The sequence below is a fragment of the Microtus oregoni genome, unplaced genomic scaffold (genome assembly GCF_018167655.1).
Source record: "Microtus oregoni isolate MIOR12 unplaced genomic scaffold, Mior012 000007F_ref0000211, whole genome shotgun sequence".
Lineage (NCBI taxonomy): Eukaryota > Metazoa > Chordata > Mammalia > Rodentia > Cricetidae > Microtus > Microtus oregoni.
Window position 1 is genome coordinate 39,945,290 of NW_024543066.1, and position 19,240 is coordinate 39,964,529.

Here is a 19,240-nt window from a genome sequence, read left to right on the forward strand (position 1 = left end):
CTTCCTAATATGTATGGTCTGCAAAGATGGTAAAGATATTTTGAAACACTACCTAAATCCAAGGGTCCAATTCACAACCCACAGGCTGCCGGCCACCCAGGGGTAGCTATAAATTAGGTCCAACACAAAATTACAAACTCACTTAAAAAATTTTGAATCTTAAACAAACTAGCAAACAAATAAACCAAAAAACACTTTATGACTTCATTGCTTGGGTCTTGAATATGAACTTTACAGGTGGCCATGTTTTGTCATTCCAACCGACACACGTGTCCATGTGCCCATGTGGCTTCCGTGTTACAGCGATGAGGAGCTTCCGGGATCTTCCAAAGCAAGGCAAATTAACTGGCACCTTCGGACATTCCATTACAGATGAAGCTAAACAGTGACCGACAATATTCTAGTCCATCATTGCATAAAATAGGTGTTTAGTGTTATGTAGAAAAACAAGAGCATCTTCTCATCTGACTGTGAAGAGCATGTCCTGTGAGTGAAATAATCCCTTTCCTCCCCAAGTTACTGTTGATAACGGTGCTTCGTTACATTTAGGGGGAGTAAATCAGCAGCTTCGGGGAACAGTTCTTACGGAAGGTCTCACGGTAGGAAGTATGTTTTAATATGGGTTTGCATGACCTAAAGAAAGTAAGTGCTGCTGGGCTTCAGTATCTTGAATGTGTTCGTATAAAGCTGCAGAGAAGCCCTGCAGGAATAGCACGGTTACCACTGCCGTCATCCTTGCTCTCCTCCTGCCCCCGCTAACATTGCCATGGTCATCACCCTCTCACGGTCATTAACATCACCATTGTTGCCATCCTCCTGCCTTCCTCCACTCTGTGAGCACTTTCATCTCTCCTCATTCTCAGGCTGAGGATGCAAGGCCTTCAGTGAGAGGACCTCGCTGGATGCTTGTGTGTTTCCATATGCATGGCTACTTAAGAAAAAGCTTTTGTGAAGTTCCACACTGCACACCCAGGGACCGAATGATTCCACTCCTAGGTGTTTACCAGAGAGAAATAAAAGCATTTGAGTAAAAGAGAAATGAGCAACTATTGTAGGTTTGATTCCAATGACCTCACACGGAAAGCAACCCAGTTAGCCATGAATTGGTGAATCATTCAACGACATGCAGTATATTCAGAGGATAAGATCCTGGCACAGCCAGTAACTCGTGACTCTCAAAACACATGGAATGAAAGAAACCGCCCATAAAGGGATTCATTGACAATGAATTTTTCATAGAAAATCCAAGAAAGCCCAGGCTAATCTACAGTGACAGAAATCAGAAAAGAATATGGGGAGGACGGGGCAGGACTTAGCACTGACTGGAAAGACAAATGGAGGGGGACACTCTTCGGCCACAGGAACATTCTAGCTCCATTTAAGATGTGAACATCACAGCTCTACACATTAAACTGTTCACTTAAGCTCTGTGTGTATCATATGTGTTGAGTAGAACCCATGACAGTCCAGTTCTGGTGTAGGAGCTCCTTCTTTCTACGTGATGCCCTCCCTGTTCCCATGTTTGCCCTGTCCCAGCGTGTTTGTAATGTCACCACGTCACAAGCAATCCTCCCGAAAGCCTGCCAGAAGCATCCTAGGGACCCCATTTAGGGCATTTGCGACCTGTGTTTGCTCACTTCCCGGGTTATCCCATCCCCTGGCGTTTCTGAACCACCTCACAAACATTTTGCTGTACCGCTGCCGGAGCAGCTCTGGTCTATCAGCCTCAGGCCGCAGTGTGGGTCTGGGTCTCTCTGGAGCAGATATCTGGTTTGGAGTGTTCTTCCTCCTAGAGGTCTCCTAGGTCCTCTGACTTCTTCAGATATCTGTGAGCTTCAGGGAAGAGCTCCACAAAAACACTGGGCTTCCCTTCCTTTCTTTTCCCTCCCTCCCTCCCTCCCTCCCTCCCTCCCTCCCTTCCTTCCTTCCTTTCCCTTCCCTTCCCTTCCCTTCCCTTTCCTTTCCTTTGCGCTTCCTTTCTTTTCTTTTCTCCCTCCCTTCCTCCCTCCATCTCTCCTTCCTTCCTCCCTCCCTCCCTCCCTTCCTTCCTTCCTTCCTTGTCTCCTGTGGTCTAGACTGGCATTGAACTTGCTATGTGGCTGATGATGATCTGGAACTCCTGTTCCCCCCCCCCCCCATCTCCACCTCCCAAGTTCCAGGCTTACAGGAATATACCTCCACACCTGGCTCTTCTTGCCTTCCCCGTGGAGTGCGGCTGCTTTGCTCACCTCAGGACAAGTGCGGAGCACCTAGCAGGGTTCCTGTCCAGAAGAACTGCTCAGGACATCCTCGCTAAGTGCCTTGTTGGGGAAATGAGAAATGGAGGTGTTATTATCCCTGCACTCACTGATCTGCACGGAATGTGTAGAAATGGCAGTTCCATGGAGACAGACGGTAGACTAGTGACTGCCAAGGCTAGGGGATGAGGAGCGACTACTAACAAGCAGGTGGCTTCTCTGGGATGATAGAAATGTCCTAAAACAAGATCACGCAATGTTTGTGCAACTATGCATGCTTCCCAAATGTATTAAGTACAGTGAGACTGCTTTAGGACATGTCAGATAGACTTCACTGAAGCCATAAAACCTAACAAAAAAGGAAGGTCTCGCTCCTTGCCAAGCAGTTCCAGTGACTTTTCTGATGATGAGGAAGACTCCTAAACTCCACTGAACATTGCTTCTAATGTCACAGGAGACTCCAGAGCACACTGCATCATGGGTAACTTGACTTCTCAGTGGAAGGTAATTTGCTGTGACAGATTCTTCAGTGGCAACTGATAAGAAAGTCTGGAGTCACATGACTGTGTAATTTCCCAGACTAAGCATTAAAAGAGTGGAATGAGGGTTGTGGATCAATATTCTTGAATATTAGCCCTACAGACATACATGTTGGATAAGGTCAGAGAAGTGTTGCTGTGTGACCAGCCAAGGATAAGAATCCAGTACACCCAACTGGAGGCATTGTTTCCAATTGTGACCTTATGGTACACAGTTGTCCAATGGCCACATGATTCGAAGTGGTGGGAGGTTTCTGATTTCTCTTCTCCAAGTTTGGCATGAGGGTGTACTCTCCCAGATCCAGAAGTGGGAACACGTATAAGATTGTGTAGTAATAGCTAAGGCTACTGATTCATGCAAATAAATTAACGGGCCTAAAAGACTGTGGAGCTGGCCATTAGTATAAAATATGCCAGCATTATCTCTTAAGGAAAGCTGCAAATGTCTGAATTCTATAGCAGCGCCAACAGAAATTAAATGCAAGCCACATAGGGATTTTTAAACATTCTAGTAGACATAAGTGTTTGGATGGAAGCTTCACCCCAGCCACTGACATTCTTATACCCAAGAGGTCTGGAATGATGGAGTGGAAAATTCTACCCTAAGCCTTCTCCCCCTGGGAGTTGCTGCAGTACAGACTCTGAGAAAGCCAGCCAAACAGTGACCCCTCCCCAGAGAGGGTCAAGACTAAGACCACAGGTTATTTATGGTTCTCCTTCCCCTCTCTGTGGTTTCCAGTCTTCCTTCCTGCTTTTATCCCTGGGGAGCCTGAAAGGCCACCTGGGAGTGCTGGCATCCATTAAACCTGGGCTTTTTCTAATTTGGTTTGATTTGTTCTGATTTGGATTATTGCTGTTGGTGGAGAGGTTTGTTGGGCTGTAAAAACATTTCAATAAGCTTTAAAAAGTAAGGCAGAGTTGGTGATGTGTATAACGCCTGCGTTACTCTCTAAGGTACAGTTTGTGCTGTTTATTCGAGTATAGGAACAACCTGAAATACCTAGTCGCTACACAATGGAATTCCTCTCAGGCAGGTGGGAAATTACCAAACCCAAAATGGAGTAAACAATGGCCCTGTAGTTAACCACCAGGGGGGCAGAGGGAGCACAAGAATAAACAAGATGTTTAGCCAGAAATTGCAACAAGATGTCTGGCCAGAAACTGTCCTCAAGATGAACCCCGAGAGAAGGGGTAGACCCGTGGGTCCTTCAATGTGACTGTGGGTAACAGTGCTAGCTACCAAGCCTGACCACTGAGTTTGATTCCTGTTATGCCCAAATGTGTGAGATTCCCACAAAAGCCATCAAAGGAAACCAAGAGTCCTGTATGTAAAAGCAAAGAGCCTTTATTTTAATCAAGTGTGCAAACTTGGTCTCTCCGCATGTCCAACATACTGGAATATCCAGAGAGTCCCTAGCTCAATTAGAAAGGGTTTTATAGTAGTAGAGGTGGGGGTGAGGGGTCTCTGAGGTTTAGGGCCCCTGATTGGCTGACATTTGTCTAGGAGTGTCCTGTTGAGGTGCGCTGGGAGGTGTCTCTAGCTATAGCTCTTAGAATACCAGGCATTTCCTTTGAATGGTCTGCTCTTGGGTAGGGTCAGGCAATCTCAGCCTGTGGTTCCTCTTGCAGCTAGGCATTGTCTCAGGGTAAACTATTGAGACTCCAGACTCCATTTAAATTCATTGGTGGCCAGAGTCCCAGGTGATAATGGTTGGAAGTAAAGAGCTTTTTGGGGGTGACCTGCCCAGACTTAGCTTATCATGGCTGGCCCCTACAATTTCCAGGACCCAGATGATGGAGAGTGGAGAGAGTGGAGAGAGACGATGGACTCCCACAAGTTGTTCTCTGGCACCCAAGAGCATACACACACACACACACACACACACACACACACACACATGTTCAATGCTCCCCCAAAAATCAATGTGATAAATGCAAAAAAAAAAACCCCACCATTGTAATGAGCATGGAAACAGATCCCTCTGAATGAATAAATAAAGAGGGAAATCTGTAGTGTAGATAGAGCAGGAAATTTATAGAATAAGAACGAGAGCAACTTGGTGTAATGTAAAAGCATTTCTTCTGTGTGTGGTGTGGAAAATTACTAAGAGAAAATGTTAAGAAAAACATGTAGGAAAAATACCCTTGTCATTTTGAGGTAAACATGTTTTTCAGTAAGACACAAGAGGGGCCTCACCCTTCTGTGCCCAGTCGATACAGACTTGGAGTAAACATGTTTACCAGAAACATGGACATGAGAGGGACCCCACCCCTCAGTGCCCAGTGGATATCGATATCCTAGGACATCTGGCTGTTGGAAGTCAAGTAAACAAGTTGTTTACTAACGTATATATAAAAGGGAGGCAAAAGAAAGACAGTCATCTCACCATCAAGATGGCCCTGGTACACTGCTGAAACCTCATAGCAGATCCTACAAAAGCCTTGTCTCCCGATACTCTGTCGCCCGAAAGCAGAGTCCAAAGGCCCTGTATTCCTAGCACCAGACCACAGGCTACGCGGTCAAGAGTTGATCCAGCACCCGGTACCAGCCTAAGAGCAGCCTAAGGCCGTATCTCCCCAACGCAGACTAAGGGGAGTGCAATCGGGCATCCAGCCTGAAGAAACCCAAAAGTCCTTTTCAGGACTACAAAAGAATATCAGGTTGTATGATGCTATTTAATGTGTGTGTGAATGTTAAGAGGAGAACCTAGATGTGTTAATATGTATGTTTGGTGTGTGAAATGTTATGCATGTGTTTAGTGGGTGAAACGTTAAGAGATATTTTATGGATAATTGATAAGATTAGCAATTATTAATTGATAAGTTGTATTAAGGTTACGAATTATTTTATGGATAATTGATAAGATTAGGAAATGTTCATTGATAAGTTCTATTGAGGTTACAAAGTGTTTTATAGATAATTGATAAGTCAAATGGAAGTTAGAAATTGCTTTTATCTATTAGGATTAGTAGGATTGATAATTGTGATACTGAATTGTTTGTGTGTTAAGATTGTAAACCCCATGGATGCATTGGATATTGAAGTTGCTAGTAAAGAATCAGTATAAAGACAATTCTCTTGCTTGGCCTGGTTACTCATCACTCTCTGGGGAAAAGGGCACTGAGTCCTTATAGCACTACTCACAAAGAACCTGGAGTTGAAACCCAACGGCTCGCAACACACCATATAATTTCACACTTAGAAACAAGTAAAAATAAAAAGTAGATAGTAAAATTAATTGTAATAGTATCTTTACTCGGCATTAAAACATCTGACATATTTCAGCAAATCAATATTAAAAGCTGATAACAAGGCAATTAACTTTTTCTTGTGCTGTCTTCAAAACTTCGATAGATGCTATACATTTCGTGGAAATACCTGGTCTAACTTTTGTGAATTCTACAACTGGAAAACTAGACCAACAAAGCCATGTTTCGTCATTTTCTGCCCATGCTCAGTTAGGTGGGGCAGAGTCCCTTCATGCCAGGCTTTCCAGTTGTCTCACACCAAGTGGGTCCATCGCACGCACATACCATTGCTCCTAGGTGGGTGGATGATAGGGAAATTTGCCAATGCTGGCACTGTGGGCTCCCACAAAGAAAAAAAGAAAAAAAATGCTAAACATTGTGAGAGCGTTTGCTTTTACTTAGTCTTTGTGACCAAAAATAATTTTACTCATGAATTGAATTCATCATACTGGGAAGTTTTAAAGAGTTTTGTTTTGTTTTTAATTTCACTTTTTTTTTTTCTGCCCCAGACTAATCAATTACATTGGAAGAGCTCTTTCTTTGATCTTGAACATTCTGTAACTATGTGGGATGTCAGTAGGTAAGGGGCGGGGCATGCTGAAACTCCACTTAAACAAAATGCAAGCAGCTGTTGGCTGTAGGCTGCAGGCTGCTAGGTCCACTCAGGGTCAAACTTCTGGGTTGCCACTGAGACATTGGCTCTGATAGAACACTGCAGAAAGACTTTCCAACTGAATGGTTTGCTGTGACTTTCTGTAGAAGCCTGGGTAAGGGTGACTGGGTCAAATCCAGTGAAGACAAATCCCGTGAAGACGAGGAAGCCTAGCAACAACTCTGGCTCCGTGCTGGGTCCTAGGTCTGCCTGAGTCTGTCCCCAGGCTTCCCTTCTCATAACCTCCAGGCCTTGGAATGGCTGAGCTTGGTGGAGCCTCGGATTTTCTTATTCTTTCTGTTGGTGTTTGGATCCGGGGCGGGAAGAGACAGCTCCAGCTCCTTTTTCTTGAGGTCCCAATCTGGGTCCTGTTCATCGAGCAACAGGCCTCTCTGGCGGTGGTCCCGGCATTCTGGTTCTGCTCTACAAAGAGAACAGACTGTGAATGTGTGAGAAGGAGCCTGGCCAGCGTTGGCACTGATCCTTCTTCCTGAGCACTACACACAGAGCAGGTCATTCATGGTCTAATTGAGACGCAAGGAGGCCAAATTCATATATGTCCAAGTGCACACTCTACATTCTAAACCTTCTAAAGCTTGGGTCTCAGACCCCAGAGGAACTACCCGAAGATGGAAAAGGTTGGTACGGCCTGAGTGTGATAAATCTCCGACTCAAAGACAGCTGGGAGGAGGGGCTGCTCACTGTTAAAGTGCCCACATTTCCAGAACAGTCTTCATGACACGGGAAAGTTGTTCCTTTTAATTCTATTTTTCCGACTATAAAAGCAAGACACACATGTTCGTTGTTTGAAATTTTAAAGTGTAGGTTGGCACGTTGCCGCCCACCGCACCCCCGTGTCTGCGTTCAGTGCGCTATTACCCAGTTCTTGAGCTTCGGGCAAGGGGGCTGGAGGTTAAAATACACAAACACAGACAGACAGAGACACGGATCATCCTTGAATTCCCCAAGAATGCCCCCTTTATTGTGTTCAGGGACAGATTATATAGAGATAGCCACGCCCCAGCCAAACCCACCAGAAACCACTCTCCTGCCATCAGGAACTCCTGAAGGTCTAGTGCTCAGAGCAGCTGTAGGCACCCAGATCAGGGGAAAACAAGTTGTTTACAAGAAATTCAGGATCTGGGCTCTCATTGCTCCCAACAGCACATGTGCAATTCCAGCACCCAGGAGAATGAGGCGGCAGGATTGCTGCAGGTTCAAGGCCAGCCTCTGTTGTACAGTGAGTTCCAAGCCAGTCTGGGCTTCAGAGTTAAACCCCATCTCAATCAATCAATCAATCAATCAATCAATCAAGTAAATTGGAAGTGCAAGAAGAAAAATGTTAATTGCATAGACTGTATGTCTAGGTAAATTAAGTAAAAATAACCTCAGAGCACACCTTCTCACAATGTGAACTGTGAAGGAACCCAGTGGTCTTGTCTAATCCCACTAACCCTCTAATCCCACGACAGGATACACACTGCCGCATCCTCTATTGTGTGAGCAACTTTGCTAGCTCATCCATCCCAAGATGGGTTCAGCATTGGCTTCTTGCCCAACTATGGCCCGCCCACTTTAGCCTGCAAGTCCTGGCAGTAATCACCCAGTCGGCCAGGGCACTCCTCCCTCCACACTCCCTCCCCTTCTTCTCAAGTACATTCTACCTATACACATTTCCAACATGGTAGCTGCACCCAAACGAGCAGGCTTTCTCTCTCCTTCCTCTGCCAGGGCACCGCTGTATTTGCAGGACCAGACTAAGTATACCTACATCCTGAATTCTTCCCTCCAACTCTAACATCAGAAGGGGAGGAAGTTTCTGGTGGGAAATGATGAGAAGGTGGGATTCACAAATAATGCAGCTGATGTTTTTGTCTGCTCAGCATTGCCTGCCTGATGTCCACGGCAGTGCCCGCTGCATTTTCATTATGCCGGACCAAATGTCGTGTGCATCTGGTCACTAAGGATGGGGTATTGCTCAGAAAAAAAAAATCCATAGAAAGTCAAGGACAAGACTCTGGGGAATTCTAGCATTTGAAAGGCACATAAGTATAAATACCGAGAACCTGGGTGTGATGGTGCCTGGCTCTAATACTAGCCCCTGGGAAAGGGACACCAAGCTGAGTGAGGCTGTGACAAGATGGAAGGGACAGAAGGGAGGGAGGGAGGATGGAAGGGAGGGAGGGGAAGGAAAGGAGGGAGGGAGGGAAAGGAAGGGAGGGAGGGAGGATGGAAGGGAGGGAGGGAAACGAAGGGAGGGAGGGAGGGGAAGGAAGGGAGGGAAGATGGAAGGGAGGGAGGAAGAAAGGGGAGCTAAGGAAGGAGAAAAGAAGGGAAGAAAGGAGGGAGGGAGGAAGGAGAACTAAGGGAGGAAAAAAGAAGGGAAGGGAAGGGAAGGGAAGGGAAGGGAGGGAGGGAGAAAGGGGAGCTAAGGAAGGAGAAAAGAAGGGAAGAAAGGAGGGAGGGAGGAAGGAGAACTAAGGGAGGAAAAAAGAAGGGAAGGGAAGGGAGGGAGGGAGGGAGGGAGGGAGGGAAGAAGAGGAAGGGAAATACATGAAAGATTACGAATGGAGAAGGGAACATTGTATTAGCAACAGGACCTTTATGGTTACTTGTATGAGAAATGTACCCATACAAAGATGGGAAAGATCTCCAAAGGGGGAGCGAGAGATGAGGAAGGAGGACCAGTTCCATAGATGAACTCTGGAGTAGTTCAGGGCCCTAGGGGAGAAGTTAAATTGTTTAATAAGGCCTACTTAAACGTGTTCACAGACCAAAAAGGAGGGGGAAAGGGGTAGAAACAACGAACAATACAGGAGGAAGTGAAGACTAAGTAAAGAATAACATAGAAGATATGAAGATTTTAGATCAGTGGTCCTTAATCTGTGGGTTGTGACCCGTTGAGGGGCTGAACAACACTTTCATAGGAGTTGCCTAAGACTTAAGATATCTACATTCCAATTCATAATGTAGGAAAATTACTGTTATGAAGTAGCAACAAAAATAATCTTGTGGTTGGGTCACCACAACATGAGGAGCAGCATTTAAAGGCCACAGCATTAGGAAGGGTAAGAACCACTGCTCTAGCTGGAGGAACACCATGACACAGAAAGATGGGAAGGCCAGAGTGAGCTGATGTGGGGATTTGTAAGGCCTGGAAGTACAACGATGGGGAGCTGTTAAAAAGCAGGCTCCTTCCTGCCGTCTCAGAGACAGCTGAGGTGGCCTTAGATAGAAGCAGATGTCTCTAGTTCCCTGCCAACGCTCATTTACTTGTTTCTGAATATTTACATCAAGCCTAGGAGTAGAGAGTCAAAGCCCAGGAGTAGAGAGTGCAGAAATGGCAGCCCCAGCCCCAGCCCCACCCCCACCCCAAAGAAAAACAAAACAAAAAATAAACAAACCAAAAACCAAACTGGGACAAATGGCTAACTGTGGTTAGCATACCAAATAGCATGGTCTCCAGGCTCTCTCAACATTATAAATACTTGTTACAAAGTCCATGCTGGCATTCTGGAGTTTCTCAGCCCTTCTCACCCCACCCCTACCCTAAACTTCTCCAGCTCAAGGGCATCCTTTCACCCAGTTTCTCATTCCTATATAGCCTGCGATTCCAGCCGTGTTGTCTCTTGGATCACTGCTGGCTCTTGATCCTCTTGAACCTCTCTCCTCTTTACTGTTTCTCTCCCCTCTCTTTCTCTCTCACTTTTTTCTCATGGCCCAGTCCACTCTCCTGGCCATGTTTAGTCTACTCCTTTGCATTGGAATGCCTCTGGCTATACTCTCCCTCAGATCCACAATAAAAACCTTCTCTCCAACCATACCTTGGAGTAGTTCTGTCCTCACTTTATAGATCTGGTGCTGAAATCCGGTTTAATCAAGAGATCCATCCACGGCTGGGGATGCTAGGTCAGGCAGGCCCCACATTGGCAATTTCCGTGTCTCAGCCTCTTGAGCAGCTGCCACCGTAGGCCTAAGCAGCCACCCTGTCCTAATTTAACATTTTGACAGTAACACATTTGAAGCTCACAGGAGACAGCCCCGTGTCACTGTTCTCTACCATAAACTGGCATTACTTCTAGGGCTTCTGTCCATCTCATCTCCTTCCCATGCAACCATGGTCAGAGCAGGCTATTCAACGTCGCCTTGTATGAATCCCTTGTTGACCCAAATTATAGAATCTTACATCTCATTTCCATTCCTCTCAGGGCTATAACTGCAGAGAATAGAATTAGCACTCAATTATATTCAACTGCTTAACTTAATAAATAAGTGAATAAATGTTTGACAAGGTCTAGTCATGCCGGGGGAGTCATACATGAATGGAGACAGGTGTTAAAAACAGAAGTCTAAATTCATTTGCCTCATGGTGTGTGTGGTATCTGTGTGTGTTTGTGTGCTTGTGTGTGCAGGTGCATACAGAGGCAGGAGGCCAATGAAGTGAATCGTCTCCCTGGGTTTTGATACAGGGCGTCTCACTGCATTTACAGCTTGCAGTTCTGCTTAGATTGGCTGTCCTGGGATCCTTTGGTCTCTGAATGCTCACACTGGAGCTACCAATGAGGCCACCTTGACTAGTTTTACCTGGGTCCTGATGATCCGATCTCAGGTCCTCTTGTTTGTGTGGCAAGCACCTCCCTGCCTGAACCATCTCCGCAGCCCCTGCTGCACTGTGAAGAAACTGAGGGTCAGGCGGCTGGTTTATCTCTACAGAAGCACACAGCTAGCTGGAGTACCTTTCAGAAACCTGAGAGTGGCCATGAAGCTTAGCCCGTGGCCCAGACTTAATGTCCAGTCCTTATTAGAGATAATTCTTGTATGACTGAAAGCAAGAAAAGTCAATGTACTTTTCACTTTCAAGTTGCTTATTAATTTACAAAAAAAATCATAAAACCAATTTTGAAACTTATTATAGGGACTAAAAAGATCATTCATCCTGTTAAAAGCAGTGCCTCTAGAAGCCCATATGGCTGCTTACAGCAGTTGGTAGCTCCAGTTCCAGGGGATCGGGTACCCACTTTTGCCTTCACACAGTGCACATACATACACCCAGGCAAAATACTCATACACATAAAAGTATATAATCTTCTAAAAAATTATGATTCCGGTCAATTGGTCCAGTGTTTCTCAAGCTGTAGATCATGACGCTTTTGGGGTCACGTATCCTGCATATCAGATATTTATATAACAGTTTATAATAGTTGCAAAGTTACAGTTATGAAGTAGTAATGAAGAATTTTAGGGTTGGGGGTCACCACCACATGAGGAACTGTATTAAAGAATCAAAGCATTAGGAAGGTTGAGAACCACTGGGTTATATCTCTTTGTTTCGTTTTCAGTACTCACTTCTCCAGGAAGTCCACACAGGCTTTCTGCCCGTAGATCTGCGCGATCCTCTTGGGTGTATCTCCGAAGAAGTCGGCAGCATCAATGGCAGCAGGCAGTGCGTGCAGAGTCTTGAGGACGTTCAGATGGCCGGACTCAGCCGCAAAGTGAGCTGCGGTCCAGCCCACGTCGGTTACCAAGCAGGGTCTGGCTCCATATTGTATCAGGAGATGTAGCACCTCCATTTGGCCTTAGACACACCATGGAGAAAGGATGTGGAGTTAAGATACAAATGTCCTCCGTGGCCTGAGACCAGGAGCAGCCTACAGTACAGATGCAGGAGGAGGTGGGCCTTTGAGGTACCTCTGCCTTGTTATCAACATACCCCTTCCTTTTTATCCTTCTTCCTGGGAGACAGTTTCCCATCCTCCTTCCACGGAGACCTGAGCCCTCTAAGAACTTCCTGTATTCTTTCTAGAACAGTCCTTCCTTGTTCAGGTCTTACTTGAGTCCTTCCTATCTATGCACTAGCAAATCTCACTGCTTCTACAGCTACAATAGATTCTTTGTTTGTTTTAATTATTTATTTTGTACATTTTTCTGGGAATGAATAGGTTCCCACATGCCATATACAAGGTCTCTATCCTGAGTTATAGTCCTTAGAACTCTCCTTACTTTTTATTTTGAGAGAGAGTAAGGGAAGTTGCCAAGACTGGCCTTGAACTTAGTCTATACCCCAAATGGGTCTTGAATGTTCTGCTCCATTCATAAATGGCCAAACATCGGAAACAACCTAGATGTCCCTCAACAGAAGAATGGATAAAAGAAATATGAGACATTTACACAATGGAATGTTACCCAGCTGTTAAAAGATGACATCGTGGAATGTTCAGGCTAATGGATGGAACTAGAAGAAAATCATCCCGAGTGCAAGATCCCAGACTCACAAAGATGAATGTGGCATATATTCAGTTATACGTGGTTATCAGTTATGAAGTTAGTGATAACCAAGCTACAATCTATAGAACCACAGGGGTTAGCTATAGAGTAAGGAAGGGACAAAAGGGAACAGATAGCTCTCATTAGGAACGGGAAATAAACTAGACAGTTATAGATGGATGGATATGGGGGGGGCTAGAATGGGAGGATCAAGTGGGGAGGGGAAAGGAGAAAGGGTTATGGGAGGAAAACAGTGAGAGAGAGCTAAAATTAAGGGGCACTTAAGAGGTAGAATGGTGTCTTGGTTTGGGTGTTATTGCTGCGAAGAGCCACCATGACCACACCAATGATGTGACCACAGCATGATCCACTCTTTAAAAAAAAAAAAAAAAAAAAACCAACAACCATTTAGTTGGGTCTAGCTTACAGTTCAGAGGTTTAGTCCTTTATAATCATGGTGGGAATTGTGGTGGCATGCTGGCCGACATGTCGCTGGTGAGGGAGCTGAGAGACCCACAGGCAGCAGGAAAGGATTGAGTCACCAGGCCTGGCTTAAGCTCCTGAGACTTTAAAGCCCCCCATCAGTAACCCACTTCCTCCAACAAATACCTATTCCAACACCACAACTCCTAATAGTGCCACTCCCTATGAGCCCATGGGGCCATTTTCATTTAAACTACCGCATATGAAAACCTAAATACGGTAGAAATATCCTAAAATAAATACATCTATGAAGATGATCTCAATGAAATTGCTAAATAATGAAGGGGGGTTAAAGTTCTAATTGGCCATCTCATCACCAGACAAAGCTTTTAGTACCAGTATTGGGTTAATCTAATTGAGTTGTTGGTCAAAGGGGGTCCACGGGAATCCCCAAACAATCCAGGCTACTACCAAGATTATAGGTTGTTCTCCACAAACTGACAGCAAGGCCCCATTGGTAAAGACAGCACCTACACAACTCATTGAAGATGGAGACATGGAGCCAGTGCCTACACAGAGCCTTCATCCCTATGTTCTTTGGTACAGGAAGGTGTTCTTCATGCTCTCAAAAGAGAGACATGAACACCAAGGCAGCCACAAACCCGTGACCTACAATGGTGTCCTGTCTGAAAGATAAGCTAAGGCAACGGTGGCACAAAGCTTGTGGGAGTAACCAACCAATATCTGATTTGATTTAAAGCCCACACCATGAGAATGAGCCCATACCAGACACTGCCTGGGTGCCCAAGAACCTGAGAGTAGATAGCCCAGGGATCTAGAAAAAAAGTTAATAAGTGTCACAAATTAATAAAGTATACTATAGGGGAGAGAAAAGTCTGTTTTCTCCAAAAGAATGATACTGGGTATATCAACCACTCCAGGACAGGCTTTGTATTCAGTAGTTGACCAACATATAATGGAGTCCACAGGTGTATGTCTGTGCATGTGCACACGTGTGCATGCATGCACGTACATGTATACTTTTATTTGTTTACAGTTTGTTGTTCTTAATTTTTCTTTTTGGGTGTGGTTGTATTTGCTTTCTTGGTTTTGGGAATTATTGTTGTATTGGTTTTGTTTGTTTGGTTTTTTGAGACAGGGTTTCTCTGTGTAGCCCTGGCTGTCCTAGAACTCTCTCTACAGACCTTTAACTCAGAGATTAGTTTGCCTCTGCCACCCAAGAGCTGGGATTAAAGAAGGAAAGATATGGAAGGACTTGGGGAAGAGGAATAATATGATCAAGATATAGTTAAATAATAAATATTATTAAGCATTAAAAAGAAATTAATTTAATTTTTTAAATAAAAAATACTTTAAGACTTGGGTCAATGAGATAGCTCATCATTCAAATCTGATGACCTGAGTCAGAGGTTATATAATGTTGAAGAAATGCAACTCCTGAAAATTGTCCTCTGACCTCCATATGACCTCCACACCATCTCACACACACACACACATCCACACACACCCCTACCTAGACACATCATGTACAAACACATACTAGCAAAATTCATTACAATTAGTAATTTGAGCAACTTTAGAATACAGCCGACACAGTTCAAGAACACAGGTTTTCTAATCAAACAGATTCACTAACAAGTAAAACCTTGGATAAGAAAACCAATGCTCAGTGCCTTCCTTTGCAGATCAGGACTATACCATTAATCTCACTGAATCCTTGAGGAGGACAAACAAATTCCCAGACGTGAAACACCCAGAACAATGCCCAGCACACAAGTGTTCCCTCAGTGGTCAACTGGTATCGTTACCAATGCTCCCTACATAGATTTTTTGCAAAGTTGTTTGCAGTTGGTCTTACTTGCTGCCTAATCCCCCTCCCCACAAGAAAGGCAAATAATTGGAACCAAAGTTGCCTATAGTACTGCTTTGCTTAACATCATTTTGTGATGTTTATTTCTAAAGACTCTCCTTTGGGCGGGGGAAGGGTCGAGACAGGGTTTCTCTGTGTAGCTTTGGAGTCTGTCCTGGAACTCACTCTGTAGACCAGACTGGCTTTGAACTCTTTGTCTCTGCCTCCCAAGTGCTGGGATTAAAGCTGTGCACCACCACTGCCCGACACTAAAGACTTTTCTTAAAAGAATTTAGTTTATTTGAATTTATGTGTGTGCTTGTATGTCCTTGTTCTCATGCACATGTGTAGGCTCCCTAAAGGCAGAAGCTGTTGGTCCTCCTGCAGCTGGAGTTCGAGGCGGGTGTGGGTGCTAGGAAGCAAACTTGGTCCTTACAAGAGCAGCGAGCACTCCTAACTGCTGAGCCATCTGTCCAGCCCCAATTTCCAAAGACCGAGCTTTGTCACTAACTTCCTGTCGTATAACTGGGATGTGCTGGGAGGGAGTGGGGATGGATTGATCTTCATGATGCTCCATTCATGAAGTCATGACCACAGAGGACTAATTGAGAGCATATTTGCAGTCTCATCATGGTACACATTAACTAACTCCACATCAAAGAGCTCCAGTACAGCCTTATTGCCCCCATAATATAGAAAAATGAGTTCCCCCCAACACTAAATAACAGGATCCCGGTGCTATCACTACTAAGGGTTAGTGCCAGGGTCGGACTGCTCCATCTAGCACTAAAGAAATGTACGCCTTACTCTCTGACACAGACTGAGGGCCCCGTGAAGGTGAAGTGGGAGGAAAGGATCTGCAGAGGCACTGTCTACTCACCTCTGATCGCCGCCCAGTGGAGTGGCGTCCTGTCGCTCCAGTCCGCATCCTTGTAGTTTGGGTCACAGAGACCTTTCTTCAAAATCTTCTTCACTGAAATGTAGTCGCCTGCTGCCACGGCCTGATGGAGCTTTGTCATGTCTGACATTTTCGACAATTCCATGTCAGAATCTGCCTGAGATACAGGCCATTTAGGGGCTCCCATACAGCCCTTCACCCCTAGCAAGGGCTCCCTGGATTTCTGCCTCAGAAACAGGTTTCTGCTTTCCTGTTTTGTGGATTTGCATATATAAACTTGTGTGTGTGTGTGTGTGTGTGTGTGTGTGTGTGTGTGTGTTGTGTGTTCTGCTGTGTGGGTACCTAACTCTTAGTAACAGTGGACAGCAACAACTGTGGATAAGATCCACCATTCTGTAACCCCAAAACTACCGATGGCCTCCACTGTACCCAGAATTATCTCTGGCACTTTACAGTGTGCGCTCCACCCATCTTCCAGGGTGACTTCCTACCCCTACTTCAGAGCTCTCTCAGTTTTATGCTACCTTGAGTTGGTTGTGTGTTGTGTGATATTTTACTCTTTTGGCTTTTTGAGGGGCCCACCTCCGAGCTCCCAAATAAGTTACACCCAGAGGCTTATTCTTAGTCAAGCCAGCCTTAGCTTGGCTTGTTTCTTGCCAGCTTTTCTCAAATTAACCCATCTACCTTTTGCCTCTGGGCTTTTATCTTTCTCTATTCCTGTATGCCCTTCTTTAATTCTTTCTCCGTGACTTGCTCTGTAGCTGGGTGCTCCCCTTGTTCTCATGGCTCCTCTTCTTCCTCAGCTCTTTGCCTGCCAGCCCCCCTCACCTTCTGCTTCTGCCTTGCTATTGGTCATTCGGTTCTTTATTAGAGCATCAGGTGTTTTAGACAGACAAAGAATCACAGCTTCACAGAGTTAAACAAATGCAGCGTAAACGGAAGTAACACACGTTAAAATAATATGCTACAACAGTTGTGGAGGTCTGCATCTTGTCTTTCTAGTGTGGAAGCATCCAGAGATGCTATGGGGACAGCAACAATCTGCATAAACAGTTTGGACTGGATGACTGGACCCAGCATAAGTCATAAGTGCTCCGTGGAAAGTAAAAGCTATTGCCGCACCACACAAGGAATACAGCTTGCCAACACACAAATAAAACAGCTAAAAACAGGTATGAGGGGTATGCCATGAGGTGTCTGGGGAGAGGCTCTCAAGAGTGAGAACCTAAATTCAGGTCCCCAGCACCCACATAAAAAGCTGGGTGTGGTGGCTCATGGTTGTAATCCCAGCATGGGAAAGAGAAACAGGTGGGTCTTCCGAGGCGCTCTTCCTAGGTGGTCTGAACTATGTGGTGATGTTCCAGTCAATGAGAGACCCTATCTCAAACAGAAGACGGGAGGATGTGAGAACCAGGACCCAAAGTTGTCCTCTGAACTCTACACACACAAGCCCACACCACTCACACCTCTCCTCCCACACGCTCACGTGCACACACACACACACACACACACACACTCACAAATGCACACACAGCTCTCCTCCCACACACTCACACAGACATCCACACACACAAAATCCTTTGCCATGAAACACCAGTGCTCACACTGTAATCTACAAACCCTTAGGGGCCACTGATTTTTAGTTTAGCGGACTTATGAAGTGAAAACTGTTTTTATTTTAGTATTAAAATGTCACCAGCCTTGTCCACTCTTCTGTCACCCTGTGGTTTAAAGGTGATGATAAAGAAAACTGGTGATGGCTGGACACACAAAAAAAGATGCTCTCGGCAAACTGCTATTCACCACACTTACAGGAAGCACCTTTCACAAGATAGCTCCGGGCTCCCTGCTGAGGCTCTCTGTCTGTGAGTCCCTAGCTAGCAGATTTTCAGATGTCTGGTTTGCTCAACTGGGGCAGTGAGTTTACATCAAAGGTGGATGCACATCCTGCTCCTCAGCCCTTCTCTGCCTCCTGCCTGTAAATAAGAACAGATGACCAGAAGTTCAGTGAAGACCCTGGATCAAAAGGATCATGTGGAGAGCAGTTGAGGAAGACACCCAGCGCTGACCTTTGCTTCACACACATGTGCACAAATACACAGACATACATATATACAAAATTAACTAAAATTAAAAAATAAACATTTACTTTAACAGGAAACCCTTACCCTAGAGGATTTGATCAACAATAAATTAACATTGTGTGTGTGTGTGTGTGTGTGTGTGTGTGTGTGTGTGTGTGTATGACAGGGTTTCTCTGTGAAGCCCTGGCTATCCTAAAAACTCACTGTAGACAAGGCTGGCCTTGAACTCACAGAGATACACCTGCCTCTGTCTCCCAAGTGCTGGGATTAAAGCCATGCACCACCACTGCCCGGCCTATTCTTTGTTTTTAACATAATTTTTTAATTGATTCTTTGGGGATTTCACATCATGCATTGCAACCCCACTCATTTCCCAGTCCTTCTGTGTCCACCCTCCATCCCTGTGGGAGCACACATCTAATTCTACCTGGAGAGGAGGAGACAGGCAGATCTCTGTGGCTCCCTGGCCTACCAAGCTGACCTACTCAGTGAGCTACAGGCCAATGACACCCTGTCTCAAGAAACACGGTGCATGGCTCCTGAGAAACAAGACACAAGGTTGACCTCTGTCTACCACACACACGTTCACACATACACAGAACAAATGAAGAGTGATAAGATGTTCTATGGACGAGTCATGAAGCATGCTATATGAACAAAGTCACACACATGCTTCCATGGGCGCAGGCAAATCTCTAGAGTCAACTGTAAATCAATAACAGCCTAGGACCAGTTTGGGGTAGGTGGGTGTGAGCAGTGAGAGCCAGCAAAGCACAGGATTTCCTGTGGAGGTAGGGTGGCAGACTCCTTGTGTGAGGACCCGACTTTACAAACTTGGATTTAAAGAAGGGGCTTCATCTTAAGTCATATAATGAGTGGGGGCTGGTCTCAGCCCCAGAAACGTGCAGCGATAGCGGGGATTTGAACAGAAACCCTGAAAATAGCCAATTAGAAAGTCAGGGAGCAGGGCCATAAAATTTAATGAGGTCCAGATCATCCTGTTCATGAGGCATCCTGTTCATAA

The 19,240-nt window shown here is 45.3% G+C and overlaps 1 protein-coding gene across 1 annotated transcript; it reads right to left on the minus strand.

Moving 5' to 3' along the window:
- Positions 1-6,031: 6,031 nt before the first annotated feature.
- Positions 6,032-16,416, minus strand: Ankrd66 (ankyrin repeat domain 66). The gene is made up of 3 exons (XM_041656366.1): positions 16,115-16,416; positions 12,024-12,252; positions 6,032-7,100 (listed from the first exon to the last, which is right to left on the minus strand). Exons 1-3 carry the CDS (start codon positions 16,317-16,319, stop codon positions 6,914-6,916), a joined length of 621 nt encoding a protein of 206 aa, XP_041512300.1. The 5' UTR covers positions 16,320-16,416; the 3' UTR covers positions 6,032-6,913.
- Between the last annotated feature and the right edge of the window lie 2,824 nt (positions 16,417-19,240).